The 17665-nt window shown below is 47.0% G+C and overlaps 1 protein-coding gene and 1 pseudogene across 2 annotated transcripts in view; one reads left to right on the forward strand and one right to left on the reverse strand.

The window, feature by feature from the left end:
• Positions 1-1034: 1034 nt before the first annotated feature.
• Positions 1035-17665, reverse strand: part of PAPPA (pappalysin 1) — a 236897-nt gene continuing 220266 nt past the window's right edge. Inside the window, exons 21-22 of the mRNA XM_045563088.1 lie at positions 14967-15065; positions 1035-1579 (exon numbers count right to left, since the gene is read on the reverse strand). Coding sequence (XP_045419044.1) covers positions 1472-1579; positions 14967-15065 — 207 coding nt within the window. The 3' untranslated portion in view covers positions 1035-1471. The remainder of the gene's footprint in view (positions 1580-14966; positions 15066-17665) is intronic.
• LOC123646322 lies at positions 9227-13005 on the forward strand (annotated as a pseudogene). Its single transcript, XR_006737869.1, has 2 exons — positions 9227-9279; positions 11988-13005. The product of XR_006737869.1 is annotated as a Y-box-binding protein 1-like (transcript).

Raw genomic sequence — 17665 nt, forward strand, 5'->3', positions numbered from 1 at the left:
GAGGGTAGGGTTTACCAGCCACAGGTGTGGAAGGAAGTTTTGGTAGGTGGAAAACCATACGGAAAACATGATGACAATGGTGACTTGTTGGATACTGAGGTCATGAACTCTTTGGCTTCCCTCTGATGACCCTCTAGAACACAGTCTTATTGATCTTATCTAAAATAACTCTCTGTTCCAGAATTGTATCTACTCAGAGCAATAGTAAGGTTCTTAGGACCAAAGTCTACTCTAGCCTGTAGGGCTAGGAAGACTAGCATAAGGATAATAACCCAAGAGTCCTGGCAGTTCCAATCATCTCTGGATGACTCCATCATCATAGAATTTAACACTGTTCCACTTGATTGCAAAATCTAACACTGGCTTAGACATTCTGGACTCTCAGTGAGGGTTCCAGCATCTGAGGTCCTCAACTCTCTTCCAGGATGAGAGGCCCACCCATGGGGAACTTAACTTCTCACCACTGGGCCCATGAGGACTTTTCTCTTGCAGAAGGATTAGGGAGTGAGGAGCTGTGGGAAAACATGGGTCACTTTTAAGGCAGACTGTTTGGTTGTGTGGGGTTTTTCCTAACCTAATTCTACCGTCTTGGGTTGTTCAATGTGTAGGATAGAGCAGCAGGAAAAGTAGCAGCAAATGTGGTCCCAAGGCAAGATTTGGAAAACAGGTGGGTTATGGAGTGATATTATGACCTCAAGCCTCAAGCAGGGGGCTGGTATAATACCATAACATTGCAATCCTAAGCCATTTCCAGCTTGGCCTCGAACCCTGGAGTTGGGGTAAAATCCCTACGGCAGCAGAAGAATTGGGGGGGATTTGCACACCTTGGAATCTTTACCTCTTCCTGGATCCTAGTTCCCTAGAAGGTAGGTGATCACAGTCTATTTCACTTCCAATCCCAAAGGACTACACAACTGTGCATGCCCTACATATTCTGAGCCTCAGGGTATGAGCTATCTTGACATCTCAACACTTGCTTAGTCTTAGCAGTTTCTGAAACTCTCTTTCTCCCAAGGATAGTGTTGGCTAGGATCTTGGGAAAAGAAAGATTGAGTTTGTTCCAGTCTCTCTCTGCTCAGTCTCTAGAACTGCCCTAGCACAGATGTTTGTATGGGTGTTATGCATGCATGTGTACTAACCACAGATGTGCATACTCCTAGATACAGAACATGTTTCTTGCTGTGGTTGTGTGACAAATGCTTAGAATTTTAGGAGGCTCTGGGACTGCACACTGTCTATGCAATCCATCTCAGACTTTGGGATGGGATTCCATTCCGTCATTCAACATGGCAAGACTTGGTTCATTTGCCCCACTGTGAGTCCTTCCTGGGTAAAATTAAAGGCAGACCGGTTGGGTGCTAAGGATCCCTGGTGTGGAGAGGCCATTCTGTTGAGCAGCAGACTGTGAAATCAATACCAAAGGGATGCGGGTCCTGGCGTTGGGAATTCTTTGACAACTCCTTGTCCTTCCTTAGCCATGGCTGTATCCCCGGAGGTCTTTCCGGCTGTGTTCTTGGGCCTGGGGGTCCCGACAAGCACAGTCACCTTGTAGGTCGCAGGACATTGGGAAGGGTGTGACCTGAAGAGAGAAAGAGAGGAGTGAACCAGGTGTTTTGGTCTGAAGCAGCGATTATCAGAGAGGCAGGGCAGGGCAGGGTTACAGTCATGGGATTGTGGGAGCAGAAGATCCAAATTCAAGTCATAATTCTGCTTCTTGCTGTCACTGTGATAACTTTTGTCAAGAGCACCATGGTCATTATCATAGCAGTGTCCTTTTGCACAGGCACTTGCTATAGATTGGGCACTTGCCATGGGTCAGGCAATGTACCAAACACTTTCCAAATAGTAAAACACTGAATTTTTTTGACAAGTCTGTAAGATAGATACTATGACAATCACCCTTTTATTGATGGGGAAACTGAGGCTCAGAAAGGGATAAGCATTTGCCCAAAGTAATAAGGGACACATCTGGTATTAAAGACAGACAAGCTACTTCTCTCTGAGCCTCAGGTTCTTATGTGTAGAACTGGTATATTATTAATATAAGACCCACCATGCACTGTAAACAATAAGGGATGAGTAAAACCACAGGTGAAAAGTGGTAATGCACTATACTAAAGTTGGTTAATACAATTGTACAATGGAATATCTAACATAGAGGACTGTTGTGATGATCAAGTGAAATAAAGGAGGTGGAAGTGTCTTTTAAGAAAACCTAACTCTCTGCACAAATGGGTACTTTTGATTTTGGGAGGCAATGATGAAAACCAAAGCATGTCTCAGGCAAGCTCAGACCACCTTCTGGGAGGCTTGAAATCCCGGGTAGGAAATAGCTCACATACAGGTTTTGCACAAAATCTGAAGGGCCTCAGTAGCAGATTTTACTGTAAGCAAAAGTAAGAGGCCCGAGTCCGGGTTCCCAGTCCATCCCTTCATGTGCTCTGTGACCTTGGGCTGGCTTTCCTTTCTAGAAACCGAGAGCAAGAGCCCAACAGAGCAAGTGTCTTCCCCATCCAGCAGATGATCTATCTTTCTAAAGAGCACAGTGCACTCCCTGCTTGAGTCCCAGCCTGCACTAACGCAAGTGGATTTCACCTCATTGCATCATGACATTTGCATATCACTTTCCCCAGAGGGTCCCCCATCTGCGCAGATGGGTTTAATGACCTCATTCGCCTCCTGCCCGGGCAGGGTCTCCAAGTACTCAGGAGTCTCAGAGAGCATCTTTGTTTCTATCCCTCTCTCTCACGTACTGGCAGAGCCATTCTCTACGCCTAGCTCTTCTTTTTCCTCTACGTCTTTGCCCTCTCTCCCTCCCACGTTCCCTCCCATCAGTTTCTCAGTCCTGAAATTTTGCAACAATTTATTATAAAATGTAGGATTGAACCTCAGAAAGATTTAAGTATAAACCACAGCTCTCTCACCTACTTGAGGGGTGACCTTGAGCATGTGACAATTTCTCGGAGCCTCAGTGAGCCCATTTATTAAATGTGAATAACCAAAGTGTACCCCTCCTGAGGTTGTGATGAAGAATAAGTGAAATAACTCATCAAAAACACCTAGCACAGTGCCTGGCATATACTAAGTGCTCAGTATTTATACACAGACACACACAAACACACACATACATATAAAAACACACATATACACACACACATACTCTTGCACTCTCTCTCCCCTTTATTTTGTTTATTTAATTTTTCTTATCTATCCTCCCACCAATTCTGTGAGTCAGGAACCAGGCCGATCTTGTTTATTCTTGTTTTTGCACGACCTAAGCCACAGAATTTCTATCCGTTTCTCCATCTCACTCTGACTCTTTCTTTGTACCTGTGGCTAACACATCTCTTTGTTTCTCCTTTCAATTTAAATTCATAGGTGCTTGATGCTGCGCTGAGCATTTTCCCAGTTCCTTTTTCCAGGCAGTACTCCTCTTCCTCCTTACAACTATTAATACTTGCTGTTCTCTGTTCAGGACATTTACAGCCTCTGTGACTTTGTGGAATAAACCTAGAACATTCCATCTAGAATCTAGAATATTTTCCCACAACATCTTTACCGCTAAGAAAAGCACAGAATGTTAGAACTGGAAGAGAGGTAGTTAGAAAACCCTCCAGTCCAAGAGGGGAAACTGAGGGCAGAGCCACGTCGAAACCCAACATCTAAGGTAGAGCGTGGAGGTGACCCCCATGGGAGCCACAAGGCCTGGACTGGGATGTGCACTCTCTACATATTCTGAACGATTTTGGGAAAACCCCTTCACTGTCATGACCTTTAGTTTCTGTGTCTATAAAAGGAGGATTCTAAAAAATATACTGTATTTCATATGGTTGTGAGGACACACAAAAGCTCCGGCACATGGCCTAACACTTATGAGGTGCCCAGTGTTGAATACATATATATGTGCTGAATAGAATTTCTCAGGGACTCACGTTTCCCCATCGTTCCTGCCTGTCATCTCCTCTCTCCCACCTCTGAGACTTAGGTCAACTTTTCTGTCCTGAACTCCCCCATCCCATCATCTGTCCCGTCTCCTACCTTCGCTCATATTCTGTCAGTAGAATAATCCAGTTTCCTCTAATATCTTCTCTACAATTCTCTCTGTAATTCTATCCCATCGAGTCTCAGACCCATCAGGGACCACTTCACATCTGCTGCACCTTTTGTGCTTCCTGCCACACCTCACACAGCTAAATATGCCCCACATTCTATCTCTTAGAATAAAATCCAAAGTTTTTACCACACGTTCAGGCCATGCATGATCTGATCCCTACACACTTCTCAGATCTCACCTGGTTCCCTTCTTCCCCTCGCTCTCTGTGGCTTATTTATTTATTGGTTCCTCAAGGACGCCACGTGTTTTCCTACTTTTAAAGTCTTTAGCCATTAACGTTCCTCCACTCTGACTGCTCTTCCCCGGCCAGCTCCTTTTCATTCTTCAGGTCTTACCTCAAACATCACCTCCTCCCTCATTGGCCTAGCCGAAGACGGCACCATCACCCTCGTACCATATCACCGCTTCCTCTTTTTACACTCCTATTGTTCTGAATTACTTCCTCACTTGTGTGTCAGCTTGGTCTGGGCAGAGGCCATGCCTGTTGTTGGACTGAGTCTTTATATACCACAAAATAGGCTTTCAGTGGACCCAGGAATGGATGAGAAAGGAACATGTGGACATGCAGGCAGAATATAAGCCAGGGAACCTCCACTCTTGCATTCACTTGCTGGGTGACTTTGCACAAGTTACTTCCCTTCTCTGGGCTTCAGCCTCCCTACCTATAATAAGAGTTGGTCTTCGTGGCTTCTATCTTCCCATCTGGCCAGTAATTCTTCTCGGTCTGAGAAAGGTAGAAGGCAAAGCCCTGGCCAGAGAGGAATTAGAGATGCAGACGTCCTCCACAAAGCCTGTCTTTCATGATCCCCTTTCTGCCCTCTCCAGCTCCATTAGCTTCCCCCAAATCACCAGCTGGCAGGGCTGTGCCACCCCTGAGCTTCTCAGGCTGGTCTGCCCACTCTGGCTCTGCTGGAGCAGTGTCCTCCCCAGGCTCGCCAGGGAGTTTCAGCACTTCCCAGATAAACTTGCCTGGAAACTATGTTCCAGACAGAAGGAAACCCAATCAGAACATGGCAAAGCCTAGCAGGTTTGATCTCAGGAGGCTGTCTCCTTGTCTCCACCACATGCTTGTCAGTGCAGCTGCATTTACTGAGCTCACTAGGAGTTTAGGACTCAGTTGTAGGTGCTACACAGGGACCACGTGACTTTCAGCAAGTCCCCGGCACTCTGAGGACTTCAGTCTCCTCATGTGCAAAACAGGAGCCTTTATCAAGACCTCACAACAATGAAACCACGTCATCTCCAATCCGGCTCTCAGAATGCCCAGTGCACAGTGTCCTGTTCCCTCCTGTTGCCTCTCTGTGAACTGCCGGTTCAGAGCCTGCCTTAGGGTCTCCTCTAGTCATAAGCTTCCCTACTGATCACAGATCAAAAGCAGAAAAGAGAAGGGTGCAGACTCCCAGGTGTTCCTAGGTCTGACCTGGAAAAGACTCAGGTACGCTCAGTCCTACCATACACAAGTATTTTTGGATAAGGCCTGTCTGTGCAGGTTCAAGCAGTAAACACCATGGTGCACACACACTAGTCATTCCCCAGAGCCTTCCACGTGCCAGACGATTTCTATGTGCTAGCTCATTGACTCTGCACAGCCTTGTGAGGCTGTCATTGGATACCCATCGTGTAGATGACAAAACAGAGGCTTCAGAATATTTAAAGCAAAACAAGCCCGCCCCAGACCTCAGTACCAGTCAATAGGCTGATGATGCAGGGCTGTGAACCCCACTCCAGGCACTGAGAGATTTTCAGCAAGTGAGAATAAAAAGAAGGCATTTTCTTCCCAACCTGGCAAGGCTGACTGCTGCTTTTTAATAGCCAGTTGCCTTTACCCCTTATTATGTGCCTGGCACTGAGCTAAACTCAGTGTGCATTATCTCACTCTTTCCAGCAACCCTAATAAAGCAGCTATTCTTACTATCCCTGTTTTACATCTCAGAGGAAAGTAAGATGCATAGAGGTGAGTCACTGGGCCAGTAGGTGGCCTGGGATCTGCCTCCGTGTTTGTAACCACTCCTCTGCACCATGCCCCAGGAGGGAGGCAGAGCAGGACTCAGGGGCCTCTCTTCACAAAAGAAGAAACCAAGGCAAGGGGAGAGGAGCCACATCTTGATAAAATCAGAGCTCTGAGCCCAATCCCCAGATTCCCCGACTCTCCAAGCAGCTTCCCACCTTCTCCCCCAGGTGGCCTCCCAGGAAAACCTACCACCCGCAGCATGAGTGCCAGGTGGGGATGCCTAGCACCACGTGGCTAGGCTGTCCCATGCGTGGCTTGGCCACCCACTCTGGGGCTCTGTTAAGAAGCCAGGGCAATGACTAAGAGCCAGGACTCTCTCCTCCTTTTCTCTGGGCTAGAGATGGTGTTGAGGCACAGGTTGCCCTCTCTGGGTGAGCTGCCCAGGCTAGCACTTCCGCCAGTGAGTGTGAGCGCTTCAGATGCAGCTCAGGCAGGTGCACCAAGGGCCCTGGCTGCAGGTCTGGTCTGGCGCTGAGAGACAGGCAGGGGCTGGATCTGACTCACACTCAACAGGGAGGTCACCAGCAGAGAGTGACCCCTCCTTAAGGGTCAGATTCTACGGTAGGACCAAGTTAAAATGAGTCCCTTCCTCATCCACATAAAAAAGTCAGAGCTGTACTCCAAGTGAGGGGTGGGAATCATAACACTTCTGAAGCCAGAGATTGTTGGACATGGAAGAGTCAGTCCAGTCTGCTTAGCCATCTGCCTGTCATCTCTTACTAATCCTCCAAGTTAAGCACACCTTTCAGGAAGCCTTCTGGGATCCCCTAGACTGGCTCAGTGCTTGAATCCTCCCACTGCCCTCTGCATAAAGTTCACACTCTCTGGCTTGGGTCATAAAAGCCTTGCTCATCCTCGAGGCTCAGCTTTTATCCTTCTCCCCTCATGCTGTGCTCTGGCCATACTCAGGGAATTGTAATTTCCTTAATACTCTCTCTGATGTCCGGGTCTTTGCACAGACTATTCCTTCTGCCAGAAACACTCTCCTCCCTCCCGCCTCTGTCTCTGATCCTCCTCTACTTCTTGCACCTGGGGAAGACCTTCTGGAATTTTCATGTCTTACGTTTGGTGTCACCTTCTCGAGGAAGCTCTGTTGACCCTCCTTACCTTGCTGTGTCTCCGTGAGTACTCACTGTACTCTAAGCGTGTGGCCACACATCTGTAAGACATGCACTCAGTGCACCCGGGACCAGGTTCATCTCACCCACGGCCTAGCACAGCATCTATCACACAGCAGGGACTACCTTAAATTCACTCATTCAACAAGCACTTACTGGCGGGTGTTGAGTACCTACTATTGGACAGGAAACAGTGAGCTACATTGGAACTTGGAAAACATCAATAACAAAAGAGATACACGTTCCTGTCCTCATGAAATCTGCATTCTAGTTTCTAGTATCAAGAAGGGTAGAGACTGTCGGAGATAAATAGTAAATACATTTTATAGTGTTATGGAAGGAAGGAAGAAGTGCAAGGCAAGGCAAATGGGCATGGGAGTACCAGGGGTGCTGTGGGGATGGGTGGTCAGGGTGGGGCTCATTGAGAACAGGACACTTGGGCAAGGACTTGAAGAGGGGAGGGAGTGAGGCATGAGGACAAATGGAGACACGTTTCTTGACCAAAGGAATAGCCAGTGACAAAGGCTGTAAAGTAGAAGTATGCCTGGCTTGTGCAAGGGACAGCAAGGAGTGCAGAGGGTGGGAGTTGAGTAAGGGAGGGTGCAGATAGTGGGCAGGGCAGGGGCAGAGAGGTAATATGGGTGGACAGAGCACAGGGCCTTGTAGGCTGTTGGGCAGACTTTGCTTTTACTCCAAGTAAAATTGGAGTACTGCCTGGCTTTGCATAGAGGTAGGATATGATATGACTTGATTTAAAAGGACTATCTGGCTGCTGGGTCAAGAATAGACACTGATATACCGATCTCCAGGGGGCAGCCCAACATCTAGCCCCCATTCCACATAGGCTGTGGCCCACTCTGCTAAGAAGGCTTCTCTTCATCTAATGATCTTGATTATCTTCCCTTGTCTTATAGAATCACTAGCTTCCTTAGACCAGTGGGCTGCATGTTGGGTATAAGGTCCCTTCCTGAGAAACCATGTTCTTACTTAGGTAGCGTTTCCAGATTTAGCAAATAAATATCAATCATTCGGACATGCCATCCTGTGCTGAGACCTTTGCTGGGATTAACCTCTTCTTATCCTCTACGGGTCTCAGTCCTAATCAGCCTTCAAGTTCCTACTTGAAGACTACCTCAACCCAGAAAGCCATGTGAAAAGTCCCTGGGCACACCTTCTTAGAAAGCCTTGGCACACTGAGTGCCTAGACAGGAATCTAATCCAAATATCAAGAGGAAAAACCCAAGATAAGTCTGACCTGCGCAAGGTCCCAGAGCAAGTAAGTCTCAGAACCGGGACGGCAATGCCAACCACCCAGACATCTTCCAGAACCAGTCTCTTAGCAGCTGTCTGAAACATGACCACCGCTAGCGTTCCAGCCCACCACACCTTAGAAAGCTTTGGTATGTTGACTATGCTGGGGTTGTTCCCCTTCACACCCCCAACACACGCTTACTTAGAATGATTCCAGTGACAAACTGATCTTTTTGTTGTTGTTATGAAGCAAAATCATTGTAGCAGCCATTCTGGAAATCTGCTTTGTATTTGGGGCTCCTCATGGCTCCAACAGGAAAATAATAAACTGACATCCTGAGAGGCTGAGTCCTGCGCCTTCCCGCCTGCCACACACTGCAGGCAGGTGTCTGGGTGGGAAATTGGACACCCCGTCAGACAGAGTTTCCTGTGCTGTCTTGCTCTTTGTCTGCCAGCCGGGCCCAGGTCGCCCTTCAAGGCAGATGTGGGGAACAGCTGCTGTCTGTACAAACAAGGGGAGGATGGATGAAGGGAGCAGACAGGCACCACGCTGGGCCAAGTGACTGGGAGGCCCAGCCCCAGGGACCAGGAAGAGGTCCGGGCAGAGAGTTGGCAAGAAGGAAGTCTGGGAGAAGGTGCCGAAGCTTAACAACCTGGGCCTGGAGTTCATCCCAGGAGCTCCATTCCAAGAGGTCCACGAAACAAGCAGCTCACCCTCAAGGGAGGGGCAAGATGCCCAAGCAAGATGCAAGCCCATCGCATCAAGCTGTTCAGAGGCGTTCGAGGTAGGTGCCGCGTGGTTTAAACTCTCTAAGTTTGCATCTCAGCTCTACCACTTACTGGCCATGTGACCCTAACTCTTCTAAGCCACAGTTTTATCATCTATAAAAGGAGGATAAAAAGACAACACTTACAACAGGGCAACTGTGCTGATAAAATGAAATGACATGTAAAAGCAGTTAACACTATGTTGGGCAAACAGTAAGCTCTCAATAAATTGTAGCTATCATGATTTTTTTGGAGTTAGGAAATCCTAAACCTCACACACAGCTCTGTCACCTTGTACAAATGATTCCACCTTTCTGGGGCTCAATTTTCTACTCTGTGGGGTTGTTCTGGAGTCTAAGTGACATAATGCACACAGAGATCCCAGCCATAGCCCAGCACATAGTAAGTGCTCAACTAACAGAATCCCTGTGATTTAGGAAGGTGCTAGAAGCAAATCTGTCCCATGGCTGAGTTTCTGGGTGTCAGCCTAGGTGTGTTGGGGAAGGGAATTCCCATGATGTGGCACTGGGGCCAAGGGAGCAGGTGGGAACTAAACAAGTCCAACAGGTAAGGGACGGGGGATGAGAGGAAGGAAGCCCCTCTCCTGCCGTAAGAGGCTTCCTACTGTGGAAGCTGAAAATAGAAAGCAGAACTTTCTTCTCCCCTGTGGATGCCGGGGGGAAAACTCCTGTCTGGGCTTCAACGGGCAGGGCTGGGAGCCTCGTCTACTCTCCGCCCTGTCTCTGCTTCTTGGAAAAGCCGCTTTCTTTTTTGCCAAGGGAGGGATCCCACACCCAAGGTTCCCTGGCAGTGTGGACTCACGGTGAAATGTCTCCAACCAGAGCTGGGAGGCTCGTGGCCAGGTGCACCAAGGACACAGGCCATCCCTATTGCTGTCCTCTTCTGAGACTCAGCCTCATGTAGGAGGAAGAGCAGGACTTGTGAATCAGACAGGACAGCTTCAAATTTGGGCTTCACCCCTCACTAGCCAAGTGAACTCAGGCAAGTCTCATAAGCACCCTGAGGCCAAACTGGCTCATCCATGCAATGGGGATAATAGTAACAGCCCATTGGGGTTGACATGAGGATTAAAGAGGATAACAGAGGCCAAGTGTCCAGCAGAATGTCTGGAATATGCAGTAGTTCACTTTGCGATGTCTTGTGTTATTATCTATTTTCTCCATCTTTCACCATCTATAAACTAGTCTACTGCAGAAAGGAGCTGGGAGTGTCTAAGAAAGAGGAGAAATGTTTCAAGAAGTTGGAGTTTATGTAAAAGTTAAACTGGGAAATGTAAAAAATTGTAGGAAGTGTGACTTTAATTTGTGACACCTTTCTTCTCTGGAAGTCAGACTTCCAGGAATCTCCCATTTGAAAAGCCCCAAACACCTGTGAACAACTGAAATAACTACGGCGAAGTCATATCTGCCACAAGGGAGGCCTTTAGTCTCTCTAATCCATATATCACATGTGGTTCTAACATGTATCACGTATAGTCCTGTCCCTTCTTCTCCCAGCTACCATCTACCTTCACCAGAAAAACCCCCACTCTTGTTTCAGGACTCAGTGGAAATGCCGCTTCCTCAGGGAAGTTTTCTCTGGCCTTCTCATTGTTCTCCCTAAGATCCTACGCTTTTTCTTCACTGCCTCTTCCGCAAAGGTAAATTAAAGGCATAGTTGTGTGGCGCACTACTTAATACCAGGCTACTCTAATAGACTGCAAGTTTCCCACGGGCAGGAAGTTTGTCCAGATTCTGCCGCGTGTGCACAACCTGGCCCAGTGCCGGGCACACAGAGATGCTCAGTGGACGTTCATCTCATTGGATGAAGGACGCCTGGCTGCATGTAATCTGCTGAATTGGCCAACAGGAAGAAACAATAGTCTAAAGTGGAAGCAGATCTGTTAGCACAAAAAGCCCATTTATAATTTAGGTGGACAAGAAAAAAAAAGACTAGGAAACACATTCAGAGCTAATGGATTCCAGGGTCCCTTAGTGAAGAGTCAGTGCTTATCTCAGGGCCCAGGAATCTGAAATTGCTGCAGTAGACCCCAGTATAGGAACAGCTGGGATTGCTACAATAGACCCCAGTACAGGAGCAGAGAGTCAACGTGGTGACTTGGTGTTCACATATATGTATGCACTAAAGTTACTGTGATAATTTGGAATTTGCATCTGAACCTTAATATCATGACTTCACATTCCTACCATGCACTCTGTAGAAAGAGTAATCCACTTAAAAGAATCCCACTCCAGTAAGTTTTATTTTTTATGTTTTAGTATATGAGGTATAATAAGTAGAAGAATTATTCTTATTAGAACTGTTCTTTCTCCAACTGATAGTATCAGAAGGTGTCATAATTCTACGAAAACATCTATGTAAAACACAAACTTCATTGCCCACTCACTTTAAAAAAATGGCCTGCTTTGACACTATGGTACACTGTATTCATTCAGAAACAGGTATCAAGAACCTTAACTGTGCTTATACCATAGAGGAATAATTAGAGCTACGAAAAGGTTTCTATGCAAAGGCATTCATTAGCATCATTATGTATAATTGTAAGAAACAGAAATAATCCAAAAGTTAAAAATAAAAGTCAAGGTAAATGGTTATGTGAACTAGTATATATACATCACGACCATATAATAAATAATAACACAGCAAAAATACAGTTAAGATAAGTTCGATCGGTAGCGGGAGCGGAGAGCAGGCCCCTGTGCAGCCCCACCGCCCCCTCCAGCCTAGTTACCATCACACATCGGGGGGAGCTGCAGCTGCGGCAGCCGGCCGGGTCACCGTGAGCAGCGAAGCCGAGACCCAGCAGCCGCCACCCGCCCCCGCCCCCAGCGCTGCGGACACCCAGCCCCGCACCACGGGCAGCGGCGCAGGGAGCGGTGGCCCGGACGGTGCCTGCCGGCGGGGACAAGAAGGTCATCGCAACGAAGGTTTTGGGGACAGTAAAATGGTTCAATGTAAGAAACGGATATGGTTTCATCAACAGGAATGACACCAACGATGTATCTGTACACCAGACTGCCCTAAAGAAGAATAATAACCCCAGGAAGTACCTTCGCAGAGCAGGAGATGGAGAAACTGTGCAGTTTGATGTGGTTGAAGGAGAAAAGGGTGCGGAGGCGGCAAATGTTACAGGCCCTGGTGGGATTCCAGTTCAAGGCAGTCAATATGCCTCAGACCGTAACCATCACAGACGCTCTCCACGTCGCAGGGGTCCCCCACGCAATTACCAGCAGAGTTACCAGAACAGTGAGAGTGGGGAAAAGAATGAGGGATCGGAGAGCGCTCCTGAGGGCCAGGCCCAACAACGCCGCCTACCGCGGGCGAAGGTTCCCGCCTTGCTACACGCGGAGACCCTATGGGCGGCGACCACAGCATCCCAACCCTCCTGTGCAGGGAGAAGTGATGGGGGGTGCTGACAACCAGGGTGCAGGAGAACAAGGTAGACCACCAGTAAGACAGAATATGGATCGCGGTTATAGACCACGATTCCGCAGGGGCCCTCCTCGCCAAAGACAGCCCAGAGAGGACGGCAGTGAAGAGGATACAGAGAATCAAGTAGATGAGACCCAAGGTCAGCAGCCGCCTCAACGTCGGTACCGCCGCAACTTCAATGACCGACGCAGACGCCCAGAAAACCATAAACCACAAGACGGCAGAGACAAAAGCAGCCGATCCACCAGCTGAGAATTCGTCCTGAGGCTGCGCAAGGCGGAGCTGAGTAAATGCCGGCTTACCATCTCCACCATCGTCCGGTTTAGTCATCCAACAAGAAGAAATGAATATGAAATTCCAGCAATAAGAAATGAACAAGATTGGAGCTGAAGACCTTAAGTGCTTGCTTTTTGCCCGTTGACCAGATAACTAGAACTGTCTGCATTATCTATGCAGCATGGGGTTTTTATTATTCTTACCTAAAGATGTCTTTTTTGGTAATAACAAATGTGTTTTTTAAAAAAGCCTGGTTTGTCTCAATGTGCCTTTAAATGTTTTTAAATTGTTTCATATCTGGTCAAGTTGAGATTTTTAAGAACTTCATTTGTAATAAAAGTTTACAACTTGATTTTTTCTAAAAAGTCAACAAACTGCAAGCACCTGTTAATAAAGGTCTTAAATAATTAAAAAAAAAGAAGTTTATACTAATATCAGATAATTTTTATATATAATGTTCCCTTTGCTAAGTAAACAGAACAAGATCCCAAATTGGAAATGCAATAATATCACATAGACACATATAACTTCACACTTAAGAAAATACACCAGAAAGAAAGCAGTGGTGGTCTTTGGGGGGTAAGGTAGTAAGTGAATTTTTTTGGTTTCTTCTTTCTGGATTTTCCAAAGACTAGAATATGTATTATTTCATAATTAGGAAGAATAGTAAAATTTATTACCAGAAAATGAATTTTATTTCTCCTGTACTTAAGCAGAAAATGTATATGCCTTCAGTGTTCTACCAAAACCCAGACCCAAACCAAAAAATGGGTAAGCACGTGGAAAAGTGTTGCTCACACAGGACTGACTGATCCCAGACAACCCTGGCATCCTTACTCAACAACCAAAAGATTTAGTAACAGTCCTCCAATCTGGGTGTGTTCCTTGGGTCTTGCCCCATTCATCCCTGCATTTTTGGGTCAGAGCATCTTTCTCGAAGGAACCAACTCTCTTAAAGATGTTGCCATATAAAAGGACTTGGATTGGAAGCCAGAACCTTGCTCTGTTTCTATCACTTGCTCTGCCATCTAGGATGAATCATTCCTCTTTTATGGGCCTCAGCGCCCCTACTGATAAAATGAAAAGTTTGGGGCAGATGATCCTAGAAGGCTCTTCAGCCGTGACTAACGATGATTCTTTGCCTTTCCTGTCTCAGAAACTCAGTTCCCCCTTCTTTAAAATGAGAGATTAGAGCAAATGATCTTTGAGATCACATGATCTTTCAGCTCAGATTGCAGATGAGTATAAAGATAGAAATAGTTTCCCATTAGCTCATTCATCACAAGAGCACTTCTCAACCCAGGCTGGCGGGTTTATCTCCTCTCTCCCAACTCGTGGCTCTAGCCCCACTCTGCTGCCAGCCCTAGGCAGGGGAAAATGGAGGTGGCCACTTTCCTGCGAGTGGCTGATATGAATTTCAGTTGAATGCTTCAGTTTTACTGTAAATATTTGAATCACTCCTGTGTGAATCTTAATACACAGAGAAAGAAAATCATGACCATGCCCTCCTCCCCTATTCCTACAGGTAAGAAAAACCAAACAGATGATAAAATGCTCACAGGCCATAAGTCACCTTGTAGGGAATGTCCCATTTTCTCTCTCCCCCTAGGCTTCAGCCATACCCCCTAACAATGTGTGTTCTCTCTAGAATTTTACGTACCAGTCTCCTGCCCCATCACCTTCTCCTGACCACCTCCCTGCCCCTTCCCTTAACCCTCAGGTTTTGGCAGACCCTTCTCTGGCCCCTCGCCTGGGCCCTCACGGCACTATGTCTTGCCCTTCTAAAAGTACTTACTGAGTTTTTATTTATCTGCTCCCACACCTGAGTCTAAGCTTAAAAATAAAATGAAGTAAAGCTTGAAGACAGAGTGCTGGCACAGCCAGGACAACGGTGGTGCGGCATGTAGGAGTGACCCTGGCCAGCAAGCCAGAGGGGTGCACAGGGGGTGGCTGCCTGGGACACACACGGGCCTACCTTTTTGGTCTTCACTGTGGAGGTGCAGCAGTCCCCACCATCGTAGTTGCAGAAGGCTCGGTTGTTGATGGCATCACAGTAATTGTCTCCCATGAAGGGCTATAAGTGGGGAGAGAAGCAGGAAATGGGTCTAATTAGCATTCTGGAGTGAGTGGGAGCTGCCCCACAGCTCTGCTGCCCCACAGGGAGCAGAGGGGCACACACAACAAACAAACAACTTTGAGTACCTAGAGGTAGCCAAGATAAAGAAAGGGTTTGGGGACCCCAGACGCCCCTGCCCTTTGTACCAAGCAGGGTCCAAAGTGATCATTGTGTTTTTCTCTGTGGCTTAGGAGGTCTGCCTGGGGGCTGTGTTCTTTATGTTCTTTCCATATAATACATGAACAGACTAATGAAGGAGACCAAGTATGCCTTCCTTACAATGAAAGAAACTGACTTGCTAAAGCAGTACCTGGGGAAGAAGAAAAAAAGATGAATGAAGTTGGTTCTTTTTTATTTGGACTCTGAAATAAATCTCCAGTCTCATCACTAGCTCTTCTCCCCATGTGCCCTTTCCTGCAACCATACCCTTCCTTCCTTCCTTCCACCCATCCACCCATCCATCCTCCATTCAACCCTATTTATTGGATGACTACTGTGTGTTACACGTTGTACTAAGGAAAGGGATGCAATAGTGAGTCAAGATAGATATAGCCCCTACCCCTCTAGATCTATATTCTAGTGAAGAGACAGACTTTAATCAAATAATCACATATTTAATCAACCAATTTCAACTCTGATAAGAGCCATGGAGGAGAGGCGCATGATGTTATTAAAGAATAGAAAGATTTGATCTACTCAGGGAGCTCTGTGAAGATGTCCCTGAGGAAATGATGTTTCAGCTGAGATCATAAAGAAGAGTAGGAGTTAATTAGATGGGAATGGAGGAGACTGAATCTGTAGAGAGAGGGAACAGCATGAGAAAAGCTCTGCTACTTTGAGATTTCTCCGTTTCTGGTGTTCCTTGTGTTGCTACTTCTACTAGTAATGTGTTCGGGCAGACAACCCATCCTTCAAGACCTAGCTGAAACATCACCCCTCCAAAATGCCTTTCCTAATGGCCCCAGGATACTCTGTGCTTTGGAAGCTTCTTGTACTTGCTTTGGTGATAGCTCTTGGTACATCGTTTTGGAATTCTCTCTTTAACTGGCTAGCTCCTTCACTGTATCTTGTGTTCCTTATGGACAGGGAATGTGTATCATTCATTCTCATATCCTAGATACCTAGCAAAATGTCTGGCAATTTGAGCAAAACTTTATCAGATATATGTCCAGTAAATGTTTATTTAGTAAAATGATGGATGGATGGATGGATAAGGAGCAAGAAGATATCACAGATGACTTGGGAAGAGCACAGTTCCATTTGCACTGACTGAAACCACAGTTATCCCAGAACCTAGATTAGTAGCTGGTATCTAAGAGATATTTGGTGAAGCTCTGATGAACAAGTGAATGAATGATCACTTTAGACCCCACTTGTTGCAAAGGGCAGAGGGGTCTGGAGTCCCCACATCCTTTCTTTATCTTGGCTACCTGTAGATACTCGAGGTTGATGACTCCTTCCTGGTCCCAGTGTTTGTATCTCTTCTGAGCATACTTTTCAGCTCCAGACAAGACACAAACTATTAGCTCTAAGCTAAGGAAGAGAGATGAGGGCACCTGCAAGGGCAAAGGCGATAAGCATCACTGGCAGGGCTCAGGGCCTGACAGGTGAGGGTCTCTTGGGCCTCACTGCTGAGTCAAAGGAGGGATCGAATTCCGCTGTTACACTGGTTGCCCAGACCGCTGACTCAGCAGAATGCGCGCCCAGGTAACACAAGCTTCCTTTTTCCAAAATGCTGGGCTGATCCAGAGAGATGGAAGGAAGCAACAACCACAGGGCTTTGGCCTTGGTTTTGCTGTTCCAAACTGAAGCTTAACAGAATGACGTTCTTAGAGATTGCAATGTCAAGTGCCCCGAGAAGATGGCACGGGGGGGTGAGGGGTGTCCCTAACCAATGTACAGAAAGAAATGTGTGACCCAAGGACTGTCTTGTGACACTTACAGGCCAGGGGATGGGTTCTGTAGCCTAGTGGAGGAGAAAAACCACTAGCCTGGAAGTCAGGAGACCTGGGCTCGTGCTTCGGCTCCATGACTATCAGTTGTGCAAACTTAGACCAACCAGTCTGTCCCCTCTCTGGCTCCTAGTTTCCACTGTCCACAACAAGCAAATAGAACCAGCTCCCACTAACAGCCTTCCCAGTTTAAGTGTTCCACCAAATTTTAGACCTGGCCGCTGTCTAGGTCTCCATTTCTCCATCTTTAACATATAAAGTTAGGTTTAGGTTATCTAAAAGAGTTTTTCTGGTTCTGACATGTTAAGAGTTTCATCAAATACAAATTTTTCTAGGGCATGAGCTTGTCTTTTTCACCTGCATTTTCCTCAGTGGACTCTGGGGGGAACCCAGAGATTCGGACAGACACTTGGACGGGATTTAGGGCCTTTTTTTCACTGCTAGCAGAGAGGAACCGGCAGGGGCACAGCGATGCACAGAAATGGCTTTGAGTCCCATAGTCAGCCCTTTCCTGGGAACACAGCTGACATCCCAAGGACCCTCCGCCCTCCCCCACCATGCGTGTCACTGAGACACACAGACAGATCCCCACCATCGAGCTCTGGG

This window comes from Lemur catta, chromosome 10 (genome assembly GCF_020740605.2).
Source record: "Lemur catta isolate mLemCat1 chromosome 10, mLemCat1.pri, whole genome shotgun sequence".
Taxonomy (NCBI): Eukaryota; Metazoa; Chordata; class Mammalia; order Primates; family Lemuridae; genus Lemur; species Lemur catta.